The sequence below is a fragment of the Lygodium microphyllum genome, chromosome 20 (assembly GCF_053477565.2).
Source record: "Lygodium microphyllum isolate KBCC chromosome 20, Lygodium_microphyllum_v1.1.10, whole genome shotgun sequence".
Taxonomy (NCBI): Eukaryota; Viridiplantae; Streptophyta; class Polypodiopsida; order Schizaeales; family Lygodiaceae; genus Lygodium; species Lygodium microphyllum.
Window position 1 is genome coordinate 136161118 of NC_141154.1, and position 22913 is coordinate 136184030.

The window sequence follows — 22913 nt, forward strand, 5'->3', positions numbered from 1 at the left end:
AGCTTATGCTAAGCTCAAGGGTTGAGATATCAAACTCTATATGAGCTAGCATCCACTATGTGCATTGGTGATGTGGCACAATATTATTCACTTGTGTGTTAGGTGACCAATATGAGAATACACCAATGATTCTACGACTAGACTACACCCACGTAGTCTATCCTTAGTTACGGCACATTCAGTATGCCACATTTTCTTTTCTTAGAAGCTCACACTTAGTGATTGTGTGTACATGCATTGTGGTACTTTCATATTAGTCTTTTATCATGTTGTAGACTTAGTTCTTTTGTGTAAAAGAAAAAAGAAAAATAATAAGATTTTAGCTCTATCTCTATATATGGTCAAGTCTTCATTGTTTTTGTATGTGTACTCTTGGTCTCTTCACCTCTCTTCTCTCTTATATATTTTTATTTTTGACCAAAATAGTATAAAAAAGGCATTGATAGGACATTGCACGGTTGTTACACATATTTGCAAGTAGTTACTTCATCATTTAAGGTGAAGAACAAGTGGTGCAGGTTACCTACAAGTCTTAAATAGTATCCTACAAGGTTTGGTGGTGAAAGTGTACTTACAAGAAGGTTCACAAGCTAAAATAGGGATGAAATAAGGTGTTAGACAGTTTTGGATAGCACAAAGATATTGGTTCTAGAATAGGTTATCTTGATTCTAACAAAAATTGGACATTACACATGGTTAGAGGACTTTATCATGCAGGTATAGAGCCAAAAATCACCTCAAACACACCGATATCAAAAGATATTGTGATAATTTTCTACATGCTAGTCATTGTGTAGATAGCAACTTTCATGCGAAGCTAAAAACAAAAGGAAGAAGCTAATTTTAGAAACTATCAAGGATGTAAGGACATATTAAAGCCAAATGGATCAAATATGGGACTAAACCAACACCAAGATGACAAGTAGACAAGTGAAATAAATGCTCAAAATAGTCACCAAGAGAATGCAAAAATACATGTGTCTCAAGATTATAGTGATTACTAACAACTATCTAAGGAGCTTAGTAGCATGAATGTGGAGCTTCTTGGGGGAGTATACTTGCTAAATAAGTCAATAGGAAAGATAGACAAGAGAATTGATGAGCTAATCACTTTCATTAAGGGTTTGAGTAGTAAAATATAGGAACCTCAGCCTATTGTGGACCTTATTTTATCCCTAATGATCCATTCCCAACTCTAGTTTTTAATCCAACTATTTTTTAGAAGGGTGGACCATCTAAACTTAGAGACACATATCAGCTGCCCAAGAACAAGTCTAGGCCACAATACAGTCAAAAGAATTATTCTAAGCATGAAGAGAATGCAAGAGTGAAATTGATGAACATGGATGTGATCCCTTTTGCAAGTCCTACACTGAGCCTGCTACAAAATCTTGAAGATAAACATGATGAAAGAAGGACTATTAAAGCACCTAGAGAGCATCAATCACTTGTCTGAGCCTCTAATCATGGAATTGGTCAAACTTCTCCTAATGATTTTTTGTAGTAACTAAAATGGACCACCCTATCACAAGCAAAATTCATGGAATATAAAGAGTCATGGAGACAACAATCATATGGACAACCCAATCCACATTCACAACCACCCTACAATAATCAAGAAATATAAAGAGAAAATTAGCATTACAAACTTCAAGGGGAGATAACTCTTTGCCTAAGGAATGGGAGGAGTGGAATAATAAGGTCGAAATGTACTTTACACTCTACCCTAGGAGCAATGAGGCAAAATTTTATTTTGCAATGCTTCACCTTGAAGATTTTGCCCACTTGTGGAGGTACATGAAAACTATCAAGAAAGATTTTGGTACATGGGAAGAATTCAAGAGAGTAAATGCTTGATGTATTTGCATCTCCCATGGAAAAAGAGAAGCTACAAAGAAGGTGGCATGATTTGAAGCAAAAATGAATATCTATATACCAATATTCTAATATGTTTCTCAATCTCTCCATGTATGTAGACAGATTCACAAATTTTGCAAAGCTAAATATGTACATTTATGGCCTTGATTTACATCTTTCTTCAAAGGCTAGTGCCATGCAATCGAAGAACATACATGAAGCAATGTAGCTTGTTGAAAGATATATCAAAAATATAGAAGAGAACTATCCTTGTTTCAACATAGAACTGTGGAAAACTTACCTTCAAAGCAATCTTCAAGGTTAGGTTAACAATTCGGCCAACAAAAGGAGCCATTTAGACAAGAAGGTTCCAAAACTCCTACACTTTATGGTGCAAAATAAGGAATGAATTTGAGGTCTATCACTAAAATGAATCAAATTTTAAAAGAAAAGTTTTTGGTGCAAAATCTACATCCAATAATGCATTAAAGAAAGCATGTATCTAATAGCAAGCTGAAAGAGATGCATACCAAAGGCTTGTGCTTCAAGTGTGAGGAAAAGTGGACCCTTGGCCATAAGGATAAGTGCAAATCAAAGAGTGCTAAAATCAACATGATCATAAAAGATGGACCGAATGAAGAAGCAAATGAGCATGAGTTGTTTCAAATGGCATCTATCCCTACATGAGAGGAGCCAAATTAAGATGAAGTTGCAAATTAGAATTTTTATGATCCTACAGATGGGTTTTCTTTCAACCGGGTGGTTCTTCTATATTGTGTAGTATCTCTCATAATGCATGGATAGGTAGTAGAGGTGAAAATACCCTTCAGCTCAAAGGGCTTGTAAATGGAAGAATTGCCTACATTCTTGTGGATAGAACACATAGTTTTGTGAATACCAAATCTTTAGATGGGCTGAATCTACTAGCTAAGCATATACAGCCACCAAGGCTTCTCCCTTTTAGATCACTCAAAAGACCATTTACTCCCTCCAACAAAAACTCCCCACAAAATACAACCTATCTTTTTGTCACTATTTACATGACTTTAGTATGCAGGCACATGAGAATCCTTTACTCCCTCCAACAAAAACTTCCCACACAATATACCCGATCTTTTGTCTCTATTTATGTGACTTTAATATGTGGGCACGTGAGGATCCTTTTCATAGACCATTTGGACCTTAAATACGATGATACTTTCTCAGACTTGATTCAACTTGTCGTCCACATGATACACACACATGCCAACATGCTCACTATCTTTTTATTTAATTGCTTGCAATCGTATTTAATGATTGGCATTAGAAAACTAAAAGAGCGTAAACCTGAAAAAGACTGAATTTTTGTCATCTCTGGCTAAAAGAAGGTGCAGCCTTGATATAGTTCTGCCTTTTAACTGAGCCAATACACTCTTAGTATCAGTGACACAAAGGATCTAAGCCTTTTTAACTGAACCAATATGCTCTAACTATCAGTGAAACAAAGGATCTAACATCAAATAAGCCACCTTCAAAACTGACTTGGAGAATATCTACATCCCTGGGCATAATATGTGAATAATGTGTGAACACGTACACATCCAAGGACAAATAAATTATACCCACATTTACTTGAGATTGTCTACACTTGTTCTGCATACATATGCGCCAGTGGACTTCATGAAGTATCATCACCTACTTTTGACGTGCCAATAGAACCAAGGCTGTTGAATACCATGCACCACATGGACCAGAGGCAAGAAAATGACTTGATTGGAAAATTTCCCAATGGCCAAACAGAATAGGTAAGTTCATGGTAGGATTGTATCTCCTTAATGTACACCACAGAACCTTGGCACACACTTGAACTGGCAGAAACAATCAGTGATGTAACTTTTTGAAAAGATTGTAGCAATGCCATTTTGACCGAATTATACAATCAGGAAGGCCTCAGGCCCTCTACTCCACGGCAGATATAGCCTGACCTTGTAAGGCTGGGATTATTCCACTCATTTAAAAGAGGATGATTGACGTCATATGCTGCAATTTCATGTCAGACTTCCGATCACTGTAAAGCCTTTATAAATGTAAGAAGTGAAGCCACGTCTCTTTGCTCTGAAGGATATTTGATTGGTCTCGTGCAATGCTTGGAGAAGAACAGAATTGTGGGATAGCTCCCAAGTTGAAGTTCCAATTGAGCAAATGCTTTATTCTCACCATCTGCGTTGAACTTTCCTACCTGCACAACAGAAGTGCTAATCTGAGGAAAAAGAAAGTTACTGCACAGTAAAAGTTCAGAGACAATGCAAGAATTTGATGAGAACATACTTTAATTGTTATAGTATACATGCAAAACTTACAAAATTTTAGTATATCAATCTAGCTCTTCTTTCCCCCTACTATTTTGCAATATTATTGATTCAAGAAGCAGAATCTGTTCTTCAGTTCAGTTCTTACAATTTGTAGGGGAAGGCAACTGCATGCTCTCATATGCTGGCCATTCTAGCCATCCAACAGCCATCCGTCATCAAGGAACTATACCATCATTCTTAACCTCTATGTTTGGCTACAGCTGGTTTTCGTCAGTAGACATCTCTATGTTTTCCTCTCCTAAAGGGCTGCCTGGCTGTCACCTGATTGCAGCCACTCGTCAAAGAGATCTTCATTAGCACTTATTGTATTTTCTCCTCTAGTTGGCTGCCCAGCAGTTGTCTTGACAGCAGCCATCGTTCAGGAGACATTACATCATCATCTACAGCTCCTGAGGATTGCACTCTGCTCCCTGTACTATTGTCATCATCATTCGGTGTCTTCTCCCACATCCCCATGCCCAAAGGAATGCATTTCGCGCCCTCCACAAAGCATTCCCATCCATTGGCATTGCTGCCTAGTCAGCCAAGAAAGTGCGGTCATCTCTGAGCTCTAATCACCCTCATCAGTTTAGACTCTGCTCACCTTCATACCAGTCCTGAAGACACACAACCCTAAGCTCCATTGTATCAGCATTATTCATGATTCATTGTCATCCATCTTCTGTATGATCTCCATATGGCAGTGTTTGCCATAACCACACAATGTTCCTCCCCCCAAACCCTACCATTTCTTTACATGACGTCAAAGAAGAGGTGCCCCAAGAGTGCAAGATCCCTGTCCTTAGTAAAGGAAAATAAAGGTGGTCAGAAGTGGCAACATTATCTCATATTCCAGATTCTTCCTCATTCTATTGCATCATTTGAGGGATGCCATTATCTTCCTCCTCCTCCAACCCTCCCAATACAATTTTGACACACCGGTGCAATGGCTTCCCCAAGGAGGAAGGATAGACCACTATGTGCACCTATTGTAGCTAGAACACTCACTCCATCAAAGATTGTCATCATCCACCTTTGCTCCCTATGCCATCAAAGTATATGCATTTACCCCTAAGCACACATAATGCCACCTCATTATTCAAGGCGAAAGAGATTGTTTTGCATTGGCTATGAGAGTTCTATGCTCAAAGCAACAAGCCACATACAATACGTACACAAGGCTCTAAAACCTAGTGATGCAATAAGCCCTCCCAGAAACCACCGCAATAGATTACCGAGGTTTGCCCCACTTATGTTCAAGTTTAGTGGCTTTCACGACCCTCAACTCTAGTCCACTTAATAAGTTGATCGAGAAAAAAATTCACGCTCACCATCACCTTCAGCTTGGCATTCCGCTGCATCGAGAGACAATGGATGTTCACCACCCTAGAGAGGACAAGGTATTGGACAAAGGGTACTCATCAACTGCCCAATGGCCTACCTGTTAGCCTGCTCTATTTCATTCTTAGTCTGTCATCTCCTGGTTGTGAGCTCCTGTCAGAGTCTGGCAGGAGACAGAGGAGCTCTGTCAGTTTTGTGTTTGCTGATTTAGTTTGCATTTCCTTCTCGGGTGGCACTCAGCCCAAAATGGGCCTTTTTGTGTGCAGTCGGCCCATATTTGGGCAGGTCGGCCAGATTCAGCCAGGTCGGTCAGTTTTTTCTGGTTTGGGGCTATTTATAGCAGCCCCCCCAGTCATTCTCTCACACTCTTTTGCAGATTCAGCACACACTCCCTCCTCTCCCACTCCGGCATTGGTGCTGCCATTGCTTCCAGCCTGATCTGGTGCCCTCACTGACGCTCCGGGCTGCGTGCAGGGACTGATCAGTCCACTTTGGTGTATTCAGCATTCCATTTCAGTCAGTGCAGATTTTCTTCCTTCATTTTCTGCTCTCTCTCTCTCCTTTGTGCTCGTGTTCTTCTTCCGTTGCGCACTCTCACATGGTATCATCGCCTGACTGAGAGGACGGAGGACCTAACCTTGTGGAGAGATACCTCACCCCTCTTCTGCTGCTGTCGCCTCATCTCCAACTGCCCAGGCAGCCCCTCCGGGTGGCCATTCTTCTTGCGTTTGCTGCAGACGACTCCTCCAGAGGATGCCACGTCATCAAACGACCCCTCCTGCTTGCGTTTTCCATCAGGTGGCCCCTCTTTCAGCTGGGCGACACATCACCAAGCTGCATTTTGCAAATCTAGTGGTCGTTACCACTCCTGGCGGCTCATCTCCTGCTGGCGACCCTCTCCCAGGCTGCGTTTTGGTGCTGGCGGCTTCTATTCTGGTGATCTTCATCAGATACCCTTGCGTTTTGCAACTCCAGGTGTTTGTAGGTTATCACAGCCTGCGTTTTGGTGGTTGGTGACCAAATTGCTGGTCTTACTTCGGTTTCGGCACAGTTTTCTTTGGTGTTTGGTATTTTGCAGATTGGAAGATGTCTTACCAGTTTTCAAGCTTTGACGACTCAGAGGATGAGCTCCTTTCTCGTCATTCCTCTGAGCGGAGGCGGGATTATCAGGAGTTTCGACGTCGGGAGGAGACTCCTCGCACTCGTCCCTCTTCAGTCCATGCATCTCAGAGGGGTCCATCTACCGTGAAGGTGCCTTCCATGAAGACTGCTTCAGATGTGCAGATGCCTTCCTTGATTCCCTCTATTCAGGTGCCGATTCTCCCTTCTTTTCCGAAGGAAGATAAGTTGGATGGTTCCAACTACTCCCTCTGGTCGTGCAAGGTGGAGTGCATCCTCGATACATTCGACCTATGGGAGCTTGTTTCTTCGCCCATCAACCGTCCCCCCGTGGATTCGTCAAATGGAGCCTCTATGGACCGTGCAACCTTGTGGGATAGGCTCAACTCTCGAGCCCGTTCCTTTCTTTTTATGAGTTTACATGATTCGGTTCTTGTACATGTTCACAGGTTAAAGACCGCAGCGGAAGTGTGGAAGAAGCTTGCGTCTTTGTATCAGCACAAGACGTTTGCCCACAAGATTTCCTTGGAGAAGAAGTTGCGGATGCTCAGTCTTGATGATTCTTCTTCCATGAAGGAGCACATCACGAAGATGGAGGACATGCGAGGCGAGCTAGCCTCTCTTGGTCGTGTGATATTGTCCGAGGGTATGGCGATGATTCTGTTGACTCAGCTGCCATCACCCCGCTCTGATGTCTTCTACACCAGCCTCATCACCTCGAGGACCCGCGAGAAACTCCTATGGGAGGAACTTTCCCCGCTTGTCTTGGAGCATGACGAGCGACTCAAAGAGGTGGGTGCCAGTGGTTCCACCAAGGCTTTTACTGCAAGTACAGGTGGCGGCAAGAAGAAGAAGGCCAAGGACAAGAAGGAGGAGGACAAGAAGGATGCAAAGGAGAAGAAGCACAAATGCCCCCACTGTGGATTCTGCATTTGTGCATGTCTTTGTTGAGGAGGATACAGCCCTAGCTTCTACCACTCAGGAGAAGCCTTGGCTGGTGGACAGCGGAGCATCTTCACATATGACCTTCAGACAGGATTGGCTTCAGGATCTTCGTTCCAGAAGAGGGCACTGTCACCATTGGTGACAATTCTACAGTTCCTGTTCGAAGCGCGGGGACTCTCCCTATGTTTTCTGACAGGCGGTCTTCTTCCGCCAAAGTTCTCTATGTACCTAATTTGGGTTTTAACCTATTCTCTGTGCATGGTCTTACTCAGCTAGGTACCCGAGTCATTTTTACACAGGATGCAGTCACAGTGGAGGATGCTTCTACAGGTGATGCTCTTTGGACAGGTACACAGGATGGTGGGCTTTATAAGCTCACAGCCTTGGCTACGAGGGCTTCCCACCAGCTTGGGCTGCTTTGGCATGCTCGGCATGGTCATTTGAACCTCAATTCTATTCGGCGGGCTTCTCAGAGGAAGATGGTGGAGGGACTTCCCGATTTCCCTCCTCTTCACACTTTGTGCCCTAGCTGCTTGAGGGGCAAGCAGCATAGGCAGCCTCACCCTCAGGTTGCCTCTAGGAGGGCTACTTCTCCGCTTGAGTTGGTTCACACCGACCTTTGCGGACCTATGGGCACGGCCTCCCTTGGGAAGGCCAAGTATTTGATGCTGATTGTGGACGACTTCAGTCGCTATGTGTGGCCTTATTTCTTGGAGTACAAGAGCGAGGCGTACTCCCGTTTCTGCGAGTGGAAGGTGCCTGTGGAGACACAAACAACTTCCAAAGTTCGTGGCGTTCGAGCTGATCACGGTGGCGAGTTCATTTCTCACCTTTTCTCTCAGTTTTGCAAGGATCACGGCATTCGGGTGGAGTATTCCCATCCGAACACACCATCAGAGAATGGTGTGGTGGAGCGTGCGAATCGGACCATGGTGGAGATGGCCCGATCTATGCTGGAGCATAGGAATCTTCCTCATTTCCTTTGAGGTGAGGCGGTGGCTACAGCGGTGCATATTCGCAACAGCTCTCCGACTTCGGCTTTACAGGACATGACTCCTTATGAGGCTTTCTTTGGGAAAAAGCCTTCCGTGTCCCACTTTCGCATCTTTGGGTGCGATACTTTTGTCCATGTGGACAAGAAGAAGAGGAAGATGAAGCTCGACTCTAAGTCGAGACAGCTTATCTTCGTGGGCTATAGCACGACCACGAAGGCATATCGGCTCTATGACCCGACGACACGGAAGATTGAGGTGAGCAGGGATGTGATCTTTGATGAGGCTTCGGCCTCCGAGAATCCGATTGATGGTTTTATTACAGGTGTGTTTGATGGATTTGTAAAGACAGAGAGAGAACCCTCAAAAAAACTTCTGAGCACGAGTATCTCTTCACCTCCCAACCACGCCTAGATCTGTGCTGGCCCTCCCACTCGGATTCCTTTGCCAGCCGTCAACTTCCTGGAGTCCTACTATTCCTGGACTCTCTTACTCTCTAGGCTCCCCTTAACCCCGTTCGGGCGCCCAAGAGCCCGGACGGTCATTCTCGTGCATGTTCCCCTAGATTTACCTTAATGTGACATTAAATGTCACTTTTAATGTCACATTCCATATTTATGACCTTAATGTGACATTAAATATCACTTTTAATGTCACATTAATGTCACATTTCCTTCCCCTTAAGAATCGGTTTCGTCCTCGAAAACGATACTTGGAAGGTCTAACTGTAAATCAAGAAACCTTTTCTTTAAAGTACTTACTCGCTCCCATGTTGAGCTTTCTTCTGAACAATCTTTCCACTTAACCAAACATTCTTGATAAATAGTATTCCTCGTTCGCCTATTACGAACATTTAATATTTTTTCTGGTTCATGTGGATTAGATTGGTCATAGAATAACTCCTCAATATCATCATTTAAGATTAGATTATTCAAATCACCCAGCTTCTTCCTTAATTTACTTACATGAAAAAATGGATGTATTTTACTACCAGTAGGTAGTTGGAGCTTGTAAGCCAATTCTCCCACCCTTTTAAGTATTATGAAAGGACCACAATACCTTGGTGAAAGCTTTGGACAGTGTCCCTTTTTCATAGTTTTAGTTTGTTCAGGCACCTTAAGATAGACCAATTCTCCTTCTTCAAAGGAGATGTCTCTTCGGTGAGGATCTGCATATGCTCTAGCTCTATTTTGAGCTTTTTTAATATTTTCTTGAGCAAATTTTAACATACTATTCATATCCTCCAAAAAATCTTTAGCTGCCTGAACCTTTTCCTGCATGCAGGAGCTCTGGGCTGAAACCCATACATTAACATAAATGGACTATATCCAGTGGAAGAGTGCTTGGCACTGTTATATGCAAACTCTGCTATCGGTAAATACTCTTCCCAATTAGTTTGCCTTTTACTTACATATGCCCTAAGCATATCTTCAAGAATTTGGTTAACCCTTTCAGTTTGCCCATCTGTTTGCGGGTGATCCGCCGTACTCATGCTAAGTTTAGTATCCAATTTCCTAAATACCGCACGCCAAAAATGGCTATCAAATTTTCTATCCCGATCAGAAACTATATTTACCGGAAGGCCATACAATCGGTATATGTTCTCTACGAACAATCTAGCCAATTCTGGTGTTTTAACATCAGTTGAAGTTGGAATGAACCTAGCCATTTTGGTTAACCTATCCACAATCACCCACACAGAGTCGTGCCCCCTCTATGTTCTAGGTAAAGCAACAATAAAGTCCATGGAGATACTCTCCCATTTTCCCGAAGGAATTTCTAATGGATGGAGAAGTCCTCCCATTTTTAATTTTTCAGCTTTATTAACCTGGCATTTATTACATTTGACCACATAGTCAAGGACGTCCTTATTCATTCCAGGCCAATAGAACTGCCTTTTAATAAGACTATAAGTCTTATTAACTCATGGATATCCCGCACTAGGGGTATCATGACACTCAAAGAGTATCTGGCGCCTTATTTCTATATCTTTCGGGACACATACCCTACCCTTGTAGAGTAAATAACCATTATCAATGGTAAAATTCTTCCACTTGAATCCAGTTTGAGCAGCCCCTAATGCTCCATTTCCGTGTTGAACATCCTCAGATATTCCTTCCTCAGTAGAAGCACTTTCAGTTGGATCCCCATTTTTTATTGCTTCCCATATGTTGGAATATGCCGGATCAACCTGGCATTTCCCTTTTAAAGATTCAAGCAAGTTGGAAGTGAACTGAGTAAAACTCAATTCATTAATGATGGGCATTCTGCTGAGTGCATCAGCTACTATATTATACTTTCCTTTTCTATATCTGATCTCATAGTCGAACTCTTGGAGGAGTTCGGCCCATCTGGCTTTACGCCCGTGTAAATCTGGTTGATCATTAAGCCACTTAATGCTTTCATGATCCGATAAAATCAAAAGTTTGGCACCATACAAATAGTGCCTCCATTTCTTCATTGCATGTACTATTGCATACAGCTCCCTCTCATAAACACAGTAGTTCTGTTTTGCACGATCTAATTTCTTGCTTTCAAAAGCAACTGGTCGACCTTCTTGTAATAAGACCGCGCCTATTGCCTTATCACTGGCATCAGCTTCAACCACAAATGGTTTGTTGGGATCCACTATTAATAATACTGGAGCTGTAGCAATAGCTACCTTAAGTTTTTGAAAACTTTCATTTTGGTCTGTTCCCCAATTAAAACTTTTCCCTTTCCCTTTAAGTTGGTCTGTCATTGGAACAGCTATTTTGACATAATCTCGAATGAATCTACGATAAAATCCAGATAAACCTAGGAAGATCTGCAGCTCTTCCAGGTTCCTTGGAGGTGGCCATTCAATAATTGCCCTTACTTTTTCTGGATCTATGTTGATTCTCTCTTTCGAGATAATATGCCCTAGATATTTGACCTCTTGTGCAAAGAATTCACATTTAGTTTTCTTCGCATAAAGAGAATGTGTTCTTAACAGTTGGAATACTAATTGTAAGTGTTCCAAATGTTCTTCTCTTGATTTACTAAAGATCAAGATATCATCCAAAAAGACTACTACAAAATGTCCTAGATAGGGCCGTAAAACACTATTCATCAGCTTCATAAAGGTAGCTGGTGCATTAGTGAGGCCAAAAGGCATCACCAAAAAATCATAATACCCATATCTAGTACGAAATGCCGTCTTGGAAACATCTTGTGCCTTAATTCTTATTTGGTGATAGCCTGATCTTAAATCTATCTTTGTGAAGAATTTTGCCCCTTGCAATTGATCAAAAAGATCTTCCATTCTAGGCATAGGAAATTTATTCTTCACCGTTATTTTATTAAGTGCTCTATAGTCAACACAAAGTCGCATAGAACCATCTTTTTTCTTTACCAATAAAATTGGTGAAGCCCAAGGTGAATTACTGGGTTGAATAAACCCTTTATCCAGGTAATCCTTAATTTGTCTTTCAACTTCTTGATGCTGTGTTTCACTTAACCTATACGGTGGTTTTGAAATTGGGTGTGTATCCTTATTTATATCAATTGGGTGATTTATATCACCCCTATCTGGTGGAAGGCCACTTGGTAAATCAGAAGGAAACACGTCTTTAAAATCATCTAACAAACTGTTCAATTCATTATTAACATTCAACTCACAAACATAAGAAAATTGTTGCTTAATATTACAGAAAGTAAAAGTATTCTGTACAGGAAGAGACCATAGCATATATACCTCACAAATTTCCTTCTTTATCAGCTTCTGAACTTCAGTAGAACACAGCAAAGGATTATCAGATACTTCATATTCACCTTGAATGACAAAAGTCTTACCATCCCTTTCAAATTCCAGTGTATTATGGTGATAGCTACGTTTTAAGGATGGTTCCAATCCCCATAGCCACTCCCTCCCTAGAGCAATATCAGCTCTTTCCATGTTCATTATTTGGAAATCAAGCTTATCTTTATATCCTTGAATCTCAATTTCCAAATTGGATACCATTGTATCCCATATTTTATTGTCTTGGCCTTGCATCATACAAACAACATATTGATGCTCACTGTTTTGTTGGGGAAGTTTCAATTTTTTGACAAGTGCATAATTTATAAAATTATGTGTGGCAGATTTTAACCCGTTTTCCAGCTATCAATCCATGTACTCTAAGTAAATCATGTGGCCCAAAAGTAGGCTGCCACATAGAAGTTGACATACAACACTTATGTTGTACATCCATGTGCAAGACCTCTAAAGATTTATACTTTTCATGGCCCTTTAATTCTAAGGTCTGCACTACATGGATTTGTTTTTCTTTTCCCTTGCCCTTGTCCTTATCTTTTCCTTTGTCTTCCCCCTTTTTCTTTTGAGGGCAATTCCAAGCAGCATGGTTAGGGGATAGGCAATTGAAACACAACTTTTCTTTTTTGGCCTTATCAAAGTCATCAGGACTTAACTTTGGCCTCATATATGGTTTCTTTTCAAAAGGTTGTTTTTTACCCTTGAAAAATGGCATTTTTCTTTTAAATTTGCCCACAAATTTTGAGGTTTCCAATTCCTTAGACTTGGGCTCCCTATCGGTGAGACTAGTGAGTGTACCTGGACGTGTACTATCTTCATAAATTAATGCAAATTTAATTGCCTCTTTCAACGTCTTAGGTAAACTCCGTTTTACTTCCTTTTTACAGGCTTTATCCAATCCCCTAATGAATCCTCTTGTTTTTTGGAATTCATCAATTCTTTCCAGTTTGAGGATTATCTCACGATATTCCTCCAGATATGTCAGTAGGGGTCGTCCCTTTGTGTCTGACATAATCCCAATCTTCCCAATTTCTTTCCATTTCATTTTCAGGATTAAAAAGACGGATTCAAATTGAGCCCAAGTTTCAGGTATTTTATTCGCCTCCTTTAAGGTTCGCCACCACTTATATGCTTTGGGCCCCAAAGTTAAACTAGCCTCCAGTGCTTGGAGATGTGGTGGGGTATTTTTTAATTTATGTAAATCTTCCCATTTTTGGAGGAAATTAAAGATTGTGTCTTTATTCCTATCTTTTTCCTCCCCGTAAAATTGAGGTGGTTTCATACCCTTTAAAACTGGATTATCCCTCAATTTATGGTAAGTCTGGGGTTCCTTAGGATCTCGCATAGTCACATCTAAATCTTTCGATGAAGATGGGACATCCGAGGTTTCTATCTTATTTTTATCTCTTTCCAACAATAAAGTTAATTGAGATTTTATTTCAGTAAGTGTTTGGGTTAAAAATTCCATTTGAACCCCCTGAGTTTGCACACGAGCAGTAAGATCATCGAATTGCTCTTGCGTGGCAAAAAATTCTTCCCATTGTTCTTCTTGTATGTCTGGTTCATGGGGATCTACCATAGGTTGATCCCCGGAACTAGAACTTTCCATTACCCTTTCTTTCCCTTTTTCTGCCATTAATACACTGGAATTGGAAAGCAAAAATAAGAAATTTGCATACAAGTAAAGTACTTCCCTGATTTTTAATGGCAGACAGTGGCTGTTGATTCGGAAAGAAACTCGAAGAGTAAGAAACAGATTGTATCTTCCCGGATTAGAACAGTGAAGTAACCATGCCGGAAATCCAATTTCCTGACTTCAGTCGTATATGACATTCTTCTGTCCCTCTCACAGCAGTCGCAGTCATGTCCATCTCAGGAGCAGTCACAATTACCCGTCAACAGCAGTCGTGACAGAGTCACGTTTTCTCATGACCCCATGTCTGATCCTGGCGACTCCACGCCTGGTCTGGTCCCACGCCTGGTCTGGTCCTCGCGACCCCACGCTTTTCTTTTCTCTGCCCGTAACGTAACGGGTCACATTAATGTGACGTGGCGCTTCTCCCTTTCGTTTTTCTTCACAGCGCCTGGTACTCATGCGATCTTGCAAGACGTTGGCGACCTGGCAGGCGACTGATTATCTGACGAGCAACTGACGATTTCTGATAGACGACGGATCTGATCGTTGAGCCATAGGCTCTGATACCAATGTTTGATGGATTCGTAAAGCAAATTTAAAAGAAAAATGCCATTTTTCTTTTAAATTTGCCCACAAATTTTGAGGTTTCCAATTCCTTAATGTTTGATGGATTCGTAAAGACAGAGAGAGAACCCTCAAAAAACTTCTGAGCACGAGTATCTCTTCACCTCCCAACCACGCCTAGATCTGTGCTGGCCCTCCCACTCGGATTCCTTTGCCAGCCGTCAACTTCCTGGCGTCCTACTATTCCTGGACTCTCTTACTCTCTAGGCTCCCCTTAACCCCGTTCGGGCGCCCAAGAGCCCGGACGGTCATTCTCGTGCATGTTCCCCTAGATTTACCTTAATGTGACATTAAATGTCACTTTTAATGTCACATTCCATATTTATGACCTTAATGTGACATTAAATATCACTTTTAATGTCACATTAATGTCACAAGGTGCTTCTTCAACATCGACGGACCACCCCCCACCTTCTCTTCCTTCCAGGATACCCCTTAGCACCCCTCCTTCGTCATCACCTCCTCCCCCTCCCATTCCTCCTTCTACTGCGGCTTCCCCTCCCCCTTTGGCGGATGTGACTCCTTCTTCTACGAGTTCTTCCACCCCTTCAGACTCCCCTCCGGAGTCTTCTCGGGATCCGCAGCCATCAGCTGGGGAGCCTTCTTCAGATGAGGAGGATCTACCTTCACTTGGTGAGGGGGAGTCCCTCGCAGACACAGGTGCTTTGCAGGTTCCGGAGACTACTCGGTCTCCCTCGCAGCAGCAGGAGTCTCTTAGGATTCCTTTATGGTATCGCCGGCTCATGCAAGATTCAGGTGTTACTCACTTTCCTGCTTCTTCTACAGGTCCACGCAAATCAGCCCGCTTACAGGCCCAGCGGGATAGTTCACTATGTGTGAACTATGCTCTGATGTCTCAGATTCTTCAGGATTCCGAGCCTTCCACTGTGGAGGAGGCTCTTGCACAGGATATATGGCGACAGGCTATGCAGGCAGAGCTCGATTCCATTGAGCAGAACCATACTTGGAAGCTTGTACCGTGTCCCAAGAAACGGAAGGTGATCGGTGTGAAATGGGTCTTTAAGACCAAGTATCTTGCAGATGGCTCCTTGGACAAGCAAAGGCTAGGCTTGTTGCCAAGGGTTTTGCACAACGCGCAGGATTGGACTACTTCGAGACTTTTGCTCCTACCGCTCAGATGTCTACCATTCGAGTTATTTTGGCTCTTGCAGCTCACCACCGTTGGCCTGTTTATCAGATGGACGTCAAGTCAGCCTTTCTGAATGGCGTCCTTGAGGAGGAGATCTATGTTTCACAGCCTCCTGGTTTTCTTGTGCAGGGGAAGGAGGATCATGTCTACAGGCTGCGGAAGGCCCTTTATGGCCTGAAGTAGGCTCCTCGTGCTTGGTACCAAAGGATTGACCGCTTCTTTCTACAGAGTGGTTTTCAGCACTCCGCTCATGATCCCAACCTCTACTTTCGGGTTGTGGTTTCTCTGTGTGTTTTACTTATTTTGTATGTAGATGATCTTATCATTACAGGGAGCGACACTCAGTAGGTGGAGCATACTCGGTCTATTCTTCGGCAGGAGTTCGACATGACGGATCTAGGGATCCTTCACTTCTTTCTAGGACTGGAGATCTATCAGATGGCACAGGGCATCTTTATCTCGCAGCACAAGTACATCTCCGAGCTTCTTTTGGAGTTTGATATGGTCGAGTGTCGACCTATTTCGTGCCCCATGGACCCTGAGTCCAAGCTTTTGGCAAATGGAGTCCCCCTTACAGATGCCACTCGTTATAGGTGCCTTGTAGGCTCTCTCATCTGGCTGATTCACACTCGGCCGGATATCTCTTTTGTGGTGGCTTTGTTGTCTTCTTTTATAAAGATTCCTACACAGGATCACTGGAGGGCAGCCTTGCGTGTTCTTCGGTATTTACAGGGGACTCGATCCTACGGGATCATGTATGGAGATGGGATCACCCTTTCTGGATGGAGTGATTCTGATTGGCCAGGTGATGTGGATTCGAGACGATCCACTACAGGTTATGCTTTCACCCTTGGATCCGATGCTGTCTCTTGGAGCAGCAAGAAGCAGCCTACTGTGGCACTTTCTTCTACCGAGGCCGAGTATCGGGCTCTATGTTCGACCGCTATGGAGGCAGTTTGGCTCCGTCACTTGCTAGCGGAGATTGGCTTTTCCCAGACAGGACCTTCGGAGCTGCGCGTGGACAACCAGAGTGCTCTTGCTCTGGCAAAGAACCCGGTGTTTCATGCTCGCACGAAGCACATTGAGGTTCAGTATCACTATGTTCGAGAGCGGATCGTGGATTCGGAGCTGGCGGTGGCTTATTGTCCCACGGCAGACAATGCGACTGATCTCTTCACGAAGCCTTTGCCTCAGGCTTCTTTGCTTCATCACATGCGGTTGTTAGGTCTTCAGACCCTCCCAGGATCTGAGAGGGGGTGTTAGCCTGCTCTATTTCATTCTCAGTCTGTCATCTCCTGGTTGTGAGCTCCTGTCAGAGTCTGGCAGGAGACAGAGGAGCTCTGTCAGTTTTATGTTTACTGATTTATTTTGCATTTCCTTCTCGGGTGGCACTCAGCCCAAAATGGGCCTTTTTGTGTGCAGTTGGCCCATATTTGGGCAGGTCGGCCAGATTCAGCCAGGTCGGCCAGTTTTTTCTGGTTTGGGGCTATTTATAGCAGCCCCCCCAGTCATTCTCTCACACTCTTTTGCAGATTCAGCACACACTCCCTCCTCTCCCACTCCGGCATTGGTGCTGCCATTGCTTCCAGCCTGATCTGGTGCCCTCACTGACGCTCCGGGCTGCGTGCAGGGACTGATCAGTCCACTTTGGTGTATTCAGCATTCCATTTCAGTCAGTGCAGATTTTCTTCCTTCATTTTCTGCTGTCTCTCTCTCCTCCTCTGTGTTCGTGTTCTTCTTCCATTGCGCACTCTCACACTACCAAGCCCTACAAAGACAAATGGAACCACATTGAACTATTGATTTTTTTTTTTAAATGGAAAGTTAATTTTATGGGTGGCGGCCGATTGAGTAACAATGACCCAAAAGACAAGAGTAGAGATAGTACACCCAACTCATCACAAAACAATACAAGCTTACTCATCCACTCGCGGATGCCGACGACGAGGGAAAGGTGATGAAGTATCATGTGAAGAAGGATGGTGGTGTAAACTACCAGTGGAAACAACTTAGAATCCATGCAGTGGTGCTCTGCACAATGGGATGCATGGTATATTGCATGTTGAATAATGCCCATGGAGCAGGTGCCACTTGAATAGTGTCCCTCGTGGAAAAATTGTTCACTTGCCCAAGCACCCTAGTGCAAAGATGATAAAATCATGTGATGCATAGGGAAAGGTACAACATGGGGGAAGGCCGATATTGAAGAAAAGTGCCAAGACCTATAGAATACCAAGAAGGGTAGGAACCCCCTCTCAACCTAGATGACAATGCTAAAGAAGGAAGAGGAGCCTGAGGATGTCGATCTTTGTGTGGTGCCGAGAACCATGTAGAGGAAGATGATGAAGCGTCCCTCTTGGAAGAACTATGAGAGGAAAAGCCTCCATGCCGATAGAAGAGCAAAACTCCTTGCTCGTAGTAAAATACATCCAGTTTTTCATGTAAGTAAATTAAGGAAGAAGCTGGGTAATTTGGATAATCTAATCTTAAATGATGATATTGAGGAGCTATTAAATGACCAATCTAATCCACATGAACCAGAAAGAATATTAAATGTTCGTAAGAGACGAACAAGGAATACTATTTATCAAGAATGTTTGGTTAAGTGGAAAGATTGTTCAGAAGAAAGCTCAACATGGGAGCGAGTAAGTACTTTAAAGAAAAGGTTTCCCAATTTACAGTTAGACCTTCCAAGTATCGTTTTCGAGGACGAAACCGATTCTTAAGGGGAAGGAAATGTGACATTAATGTGACATTAAAGTGATATTTAATGTGACATTAAGGTCACAAACATTGAACGTGACATTAACGTGACATTTAATGTGACATTAAGGTAAATCAAGGGGAACACGCACGAGGATGACCGTCCGGGCTCTTGGGCGCCCGAACGGGGTTAAGGAGAGCCTAGAACTAAAGAGAGTCCAAGAATAGTAGGACTCACCAATGTTTGACGGTTGGCAATCGGATCACGATGGTCTGGCCAGCAATATACTAGGCAAGGCTGGGAGGTGAAAGAAATCACTCGTGCTCATTCATCCGGACTGCTTCCTCTGGCTTTAATGGTCTTCTTCAGAGTCATCTGTCACTCCGAGTTGATGGAACCATGAAAGGAACAATGCACAGCTCCTATCTCCAACTCAAGAAGGACTAGTGCAAACTTGCATGTGAGCCCTACACTGAAATACAAGACCTTGCAAAAGATATCAAAATCTGCAAGCACAAAGATGAGTAGTGATATGCTCCAAAAAACAAAATTGAAAATAAAGGAAAGCAAAGTGAAGTGTAATGCAATGAGTATGGAAGCAAAAGTATAAAAAGGGAAAAGCCAAGTATGTGGCCACCATCATGTACAACCACTAGCAAAACTCTACCAATGAAACGCTTGATGAGATAGTGAATTGGTCCTAGAAGGTGCAATGAATGCACTAGAAATGGACGTGTAAAGTGTAATAGGTGAGCCATTAGCAAACCAATCAGCTAAGCCTTCAGGAATAGTGAAGGATATAGGCTATTGAGGCTGTCAGCATGCCACATATCCAATAGCCATTAGGATAAATGAAGCAAATGGTGCAACAACAAGAGACGTAGCCCCACTCGACTGGCCAGCAAGAGTGGAGGCAGTCATAGCATTCTCATGTGGTTTTCTAGATGAAAGACCTTGGGCCTTGATACGACACTTCTCATCTACATGGCTTGACCTTTGGCAGTCTGTGCAAAACCTATTTTTCTTAGGAATTTGGTGCCAAAGGGATCATGGTTCTTTGGTTCCATGGGAGAAGGGAGAGTCACCCTTGTTTTGATTTGCCCTCGTATCTTGCAAGTTCTTGCCACTATTGGTTTTCCCTCCCAAAAAAGAGGCAACCGACCCTCATTTCTCTAAATGGATGTGTGTGGAGGACGTCTTGTGGACTTAATTGAGTAACGCAAAAACTGGCACTCAAAGTCGTAGAAGCTTGGCAATCTAGGTGGTGAGATAATGTATTGGATAAAATGAAAGTATTTGTCAAACAACTTGTTCAAGAAGAACCTGACCTAATCATCATCTAACTTCGAGGAGCCAATAGTAGCAAACTCAACGAATAACCGCTAATATTCGGCCAACTTAACTTTCAGATCATCCCCTTTCTTAATGGAAAACTCTTGCAACTCAAAATTGAGATTGATACGTCGAGTGCAATCTTGAGCTGCATATTGGACAATGAGATGACTCCAATGCTCAAATGCGAGGAAAAAATGTTGTGACTGAGAGTGGAACTCAGAAAGCAACTTCTACATTAACTCAATACTGGCTGTAGCATTGCGGGCTCTCCATTGATAGATGTGATCTTTGACCAAGTGGTGAAATTTAACCTGTTAAAACGAGTCCTATCCATGAAGGCAACAAGAGTGGTAATGCTAGAAGATAGAGAAGGTGTGTAATTGGGATAGAGTGGACAGGGGGATAAGATGGGGGAATAGAGTACACTTGGGAAGGAATCCCAAAGTGCCCACCATGCATACGAGAAGTGTGCACAATGGTTCCAAATGTGAAAATGGGCGAACTGGTATGGGCATTTTAAAACCATGAGGAGCCCACGATGAAGAGATAGAGACACGTGGAGCAAAGGATAGAAATTCCTACGTAGGAATGACCCAAGGGATATGGAATGACAATCCACAAGCAGAGGATGGATATCCTTGCATTTGAAAGGTCGTGTGGGGGGGTAGTGAGTGTCCAATGCAATGAGAGGGATGCCCATCACAAGCATCCCAAAGGGTAAGGATGTGGGAAAGTGGAGATATGTTGGAGATACAGTGTTAACATAGTACCTCGAAACGGCATTTTGGAAGCCCCAAAATGGAACGGCTGTTTCGAACCGAAATGAGAACGAGGAAACGCCATTTTGGCACCCTGCGGCGAACGAGCAAACCGGTTTTTAGTTTCGCCCTTGTCTTTTGCGCAACTGTCTCCTCCTCTTGCTCAAGCACATTACTTCCTACAGCTTGGCTCCACCACCACCTCCTCTTCCTCCTCCCTTCTTTCCTAAATGCATGTACGACCAAGACTGAAACACAAAGACAGTGATAAGCAAAACTCCAACCCTAAATGCAAAATACAAAACTCAAAACTCAAACACAAAGACAAACATAGAGAGAAGAAACTCTGAAGTGAATGAATGTTGTAAATGAATGAAAGAGTATACAAAATGCCCAAGGGCAAAGCCGTGAAGTGTCAAAGAGTGATGTCCACTGGAAAAAGGCAATGAGTGGCAGCGAAAAGCTACAAATGCAACAAAGATGCAACCGCCAACAAGAGGAGGATGAGTGCCAACTGCCGCCTGGAGAAGAAAAAGGCCGAGCACAAGTTGCACACTGACACCTAATGAAGCGGGAGAGCCAACACTTGTCGCCTAGCTGATGGAGTGTCAAACGCAAGCAAGAGCAGGTAGCTTGTGAGCTCGCGATGGCAAATGTACCAATCACAACAGAGGAGTGAGGACCTACACGAACGGGATGAGGTTGAATGGCAGCCTATCTATTTACAAATGTTGAAGGGTGCCCCAAAAAATTAGGGTTTTGAGGGACCACTGAAACTCTCCCAAATTACACACACCACTTTTGCATTTTTCATTAATTAAGTATGTTTTGGATTTGTTTAAAGATGATAATCTATTGTAAAGCATGTTTTACCTCAACACCCCCTTTCCATATGATAGTGGTAGCAAGAATATGCCAAGGGGAGGGGAGAAGCCTTGAACAATGCACACAAAATGTATCCAACCAATAATGAATGAGTCAAGTTGTTGATCCAACGATGACACATGAACTATCAAAAATGTCAAAGGACACAATATGGGAATGTTAGCAACAAGGACCATAGGATGGGCACATTAGCAACAAGGAAGGTGACTTAGAAAGAAGCAAAAGTAGCCGCTACATGTGATAAAGGCCCTATGAAGATATGCATTCCTAAAAGGGCTCTTCATGAACCTATGAATCCCCTTCTATAACTAATAGAAGGGCAAGAGAATCCACAATAACATCACCAATGTTGGTATTCCCCCATAAATGGGATAAGAGATCCGGGGGCACCTCCAAAGGAGAGGGTAGGGAAAGGGTAGGAACCTCTAAAAGAGACCGTAGCTGGGTGAAGTAATGGAGAGATGTAGAGAACCCTACACAAGAGAAGGAGAACAAAGTCAATAAAGCCCACACTCCAAACAACCGGTTCAAAAAATGACTCCCAAGATAGCATCCTCTACAGAGACAACTTGCTCTGTAGAGACAACCCAAATACCAAGAGAGGTAAGGCCATAGACTAAGAGGTTAAGATATGGAGGACCTTGCCTATGGAACTCGAAGGAAAGTAGAATTGAATTGACATGGTGTCGGAGAACCATTGTTAGTCACTATGGGATGTCACATACCATTACAATAACCTTGTGGGAACAAAGATAATGTAGCCAATCAATGCAAGTCATGTGACTCAAAGCAACTACTAGCCATAAGCAAGGTGATAAGGACTGACTCAATCGCAATGATAAGAGCAAATGTGAATGAAGAGGTGGCTCCTTTGCTCCAAGATAAAGGTGAGGACACTTCTTCTATATCACTTCTCCTTGCGATTCAAGGTCTTTTTGCAATGAGACACATGGAAAAGTCTTTCTACTTGTCCTTTGTCAAAATCAAAGTCTTCCTCTACTTTTTTCTTCAATATGCAACAAAAAGAAGTTGTAGCTTCATCTCAAGGGATACCTTGTGGATAAAGGTCTTGACCTAATAAAGAGAGGATGATTGGGTCCAAACTCAAAGGCATTACAAATGTCAAGTACATGAATAAAAATTGGATCATGGCAAATCATGAGGAGAAAGAAACAAGCTCGATTTGGATCACACAAAATTGCCAAATCCATTGGTCACACACACAAACACACAAAAAGATAACCATAAGGACCTCTTCTCAAATCGTCAAGATGCATTGCATGAGTAGCTCGACAGACCTAGATCAAATGTTGACAAGTGCAAGGAAGCACTAATAGGAAGGTGGAGCCGTATCATATTGTGCCCAAGCATATAAGGTGTTACATCCTTTTGACATCTAAATGGGTGCTCGTAGCATTGCTCATTGTGGCCATGAAGTGGCTAAGTGTGAATGCACCCTAGA

General features: G+C 43.0%; 1 protein-coding gene across 2 annotated transcripts in view; it reads right to left on the bottom strand.

Moving 5' to 3' along the window:
• Positions 1-3442: 3442 nt before the first annotated feature.
• Positions 3443-22913, bottom strand: part of LOC148019445 (5'-adenylylsulfate reductase 1, chloroplastic-like) — a 45797-nt gene continuing 26326 nt past the window's right edge. For both annotated transcript variants that reach the window (XM_087661079.1, XM_087661078.1), the window contains exon 9: positions 3443-4075. In XM_087661079.1, the coding sequence (XP_087517205.1) occupies positions 3902-4075 (174 nt within the window). In that variant the 3' untranslated portion in view covers positions 3443-3901. The remainder of the gene's footprint in view (positions 4076-22913) is intronic.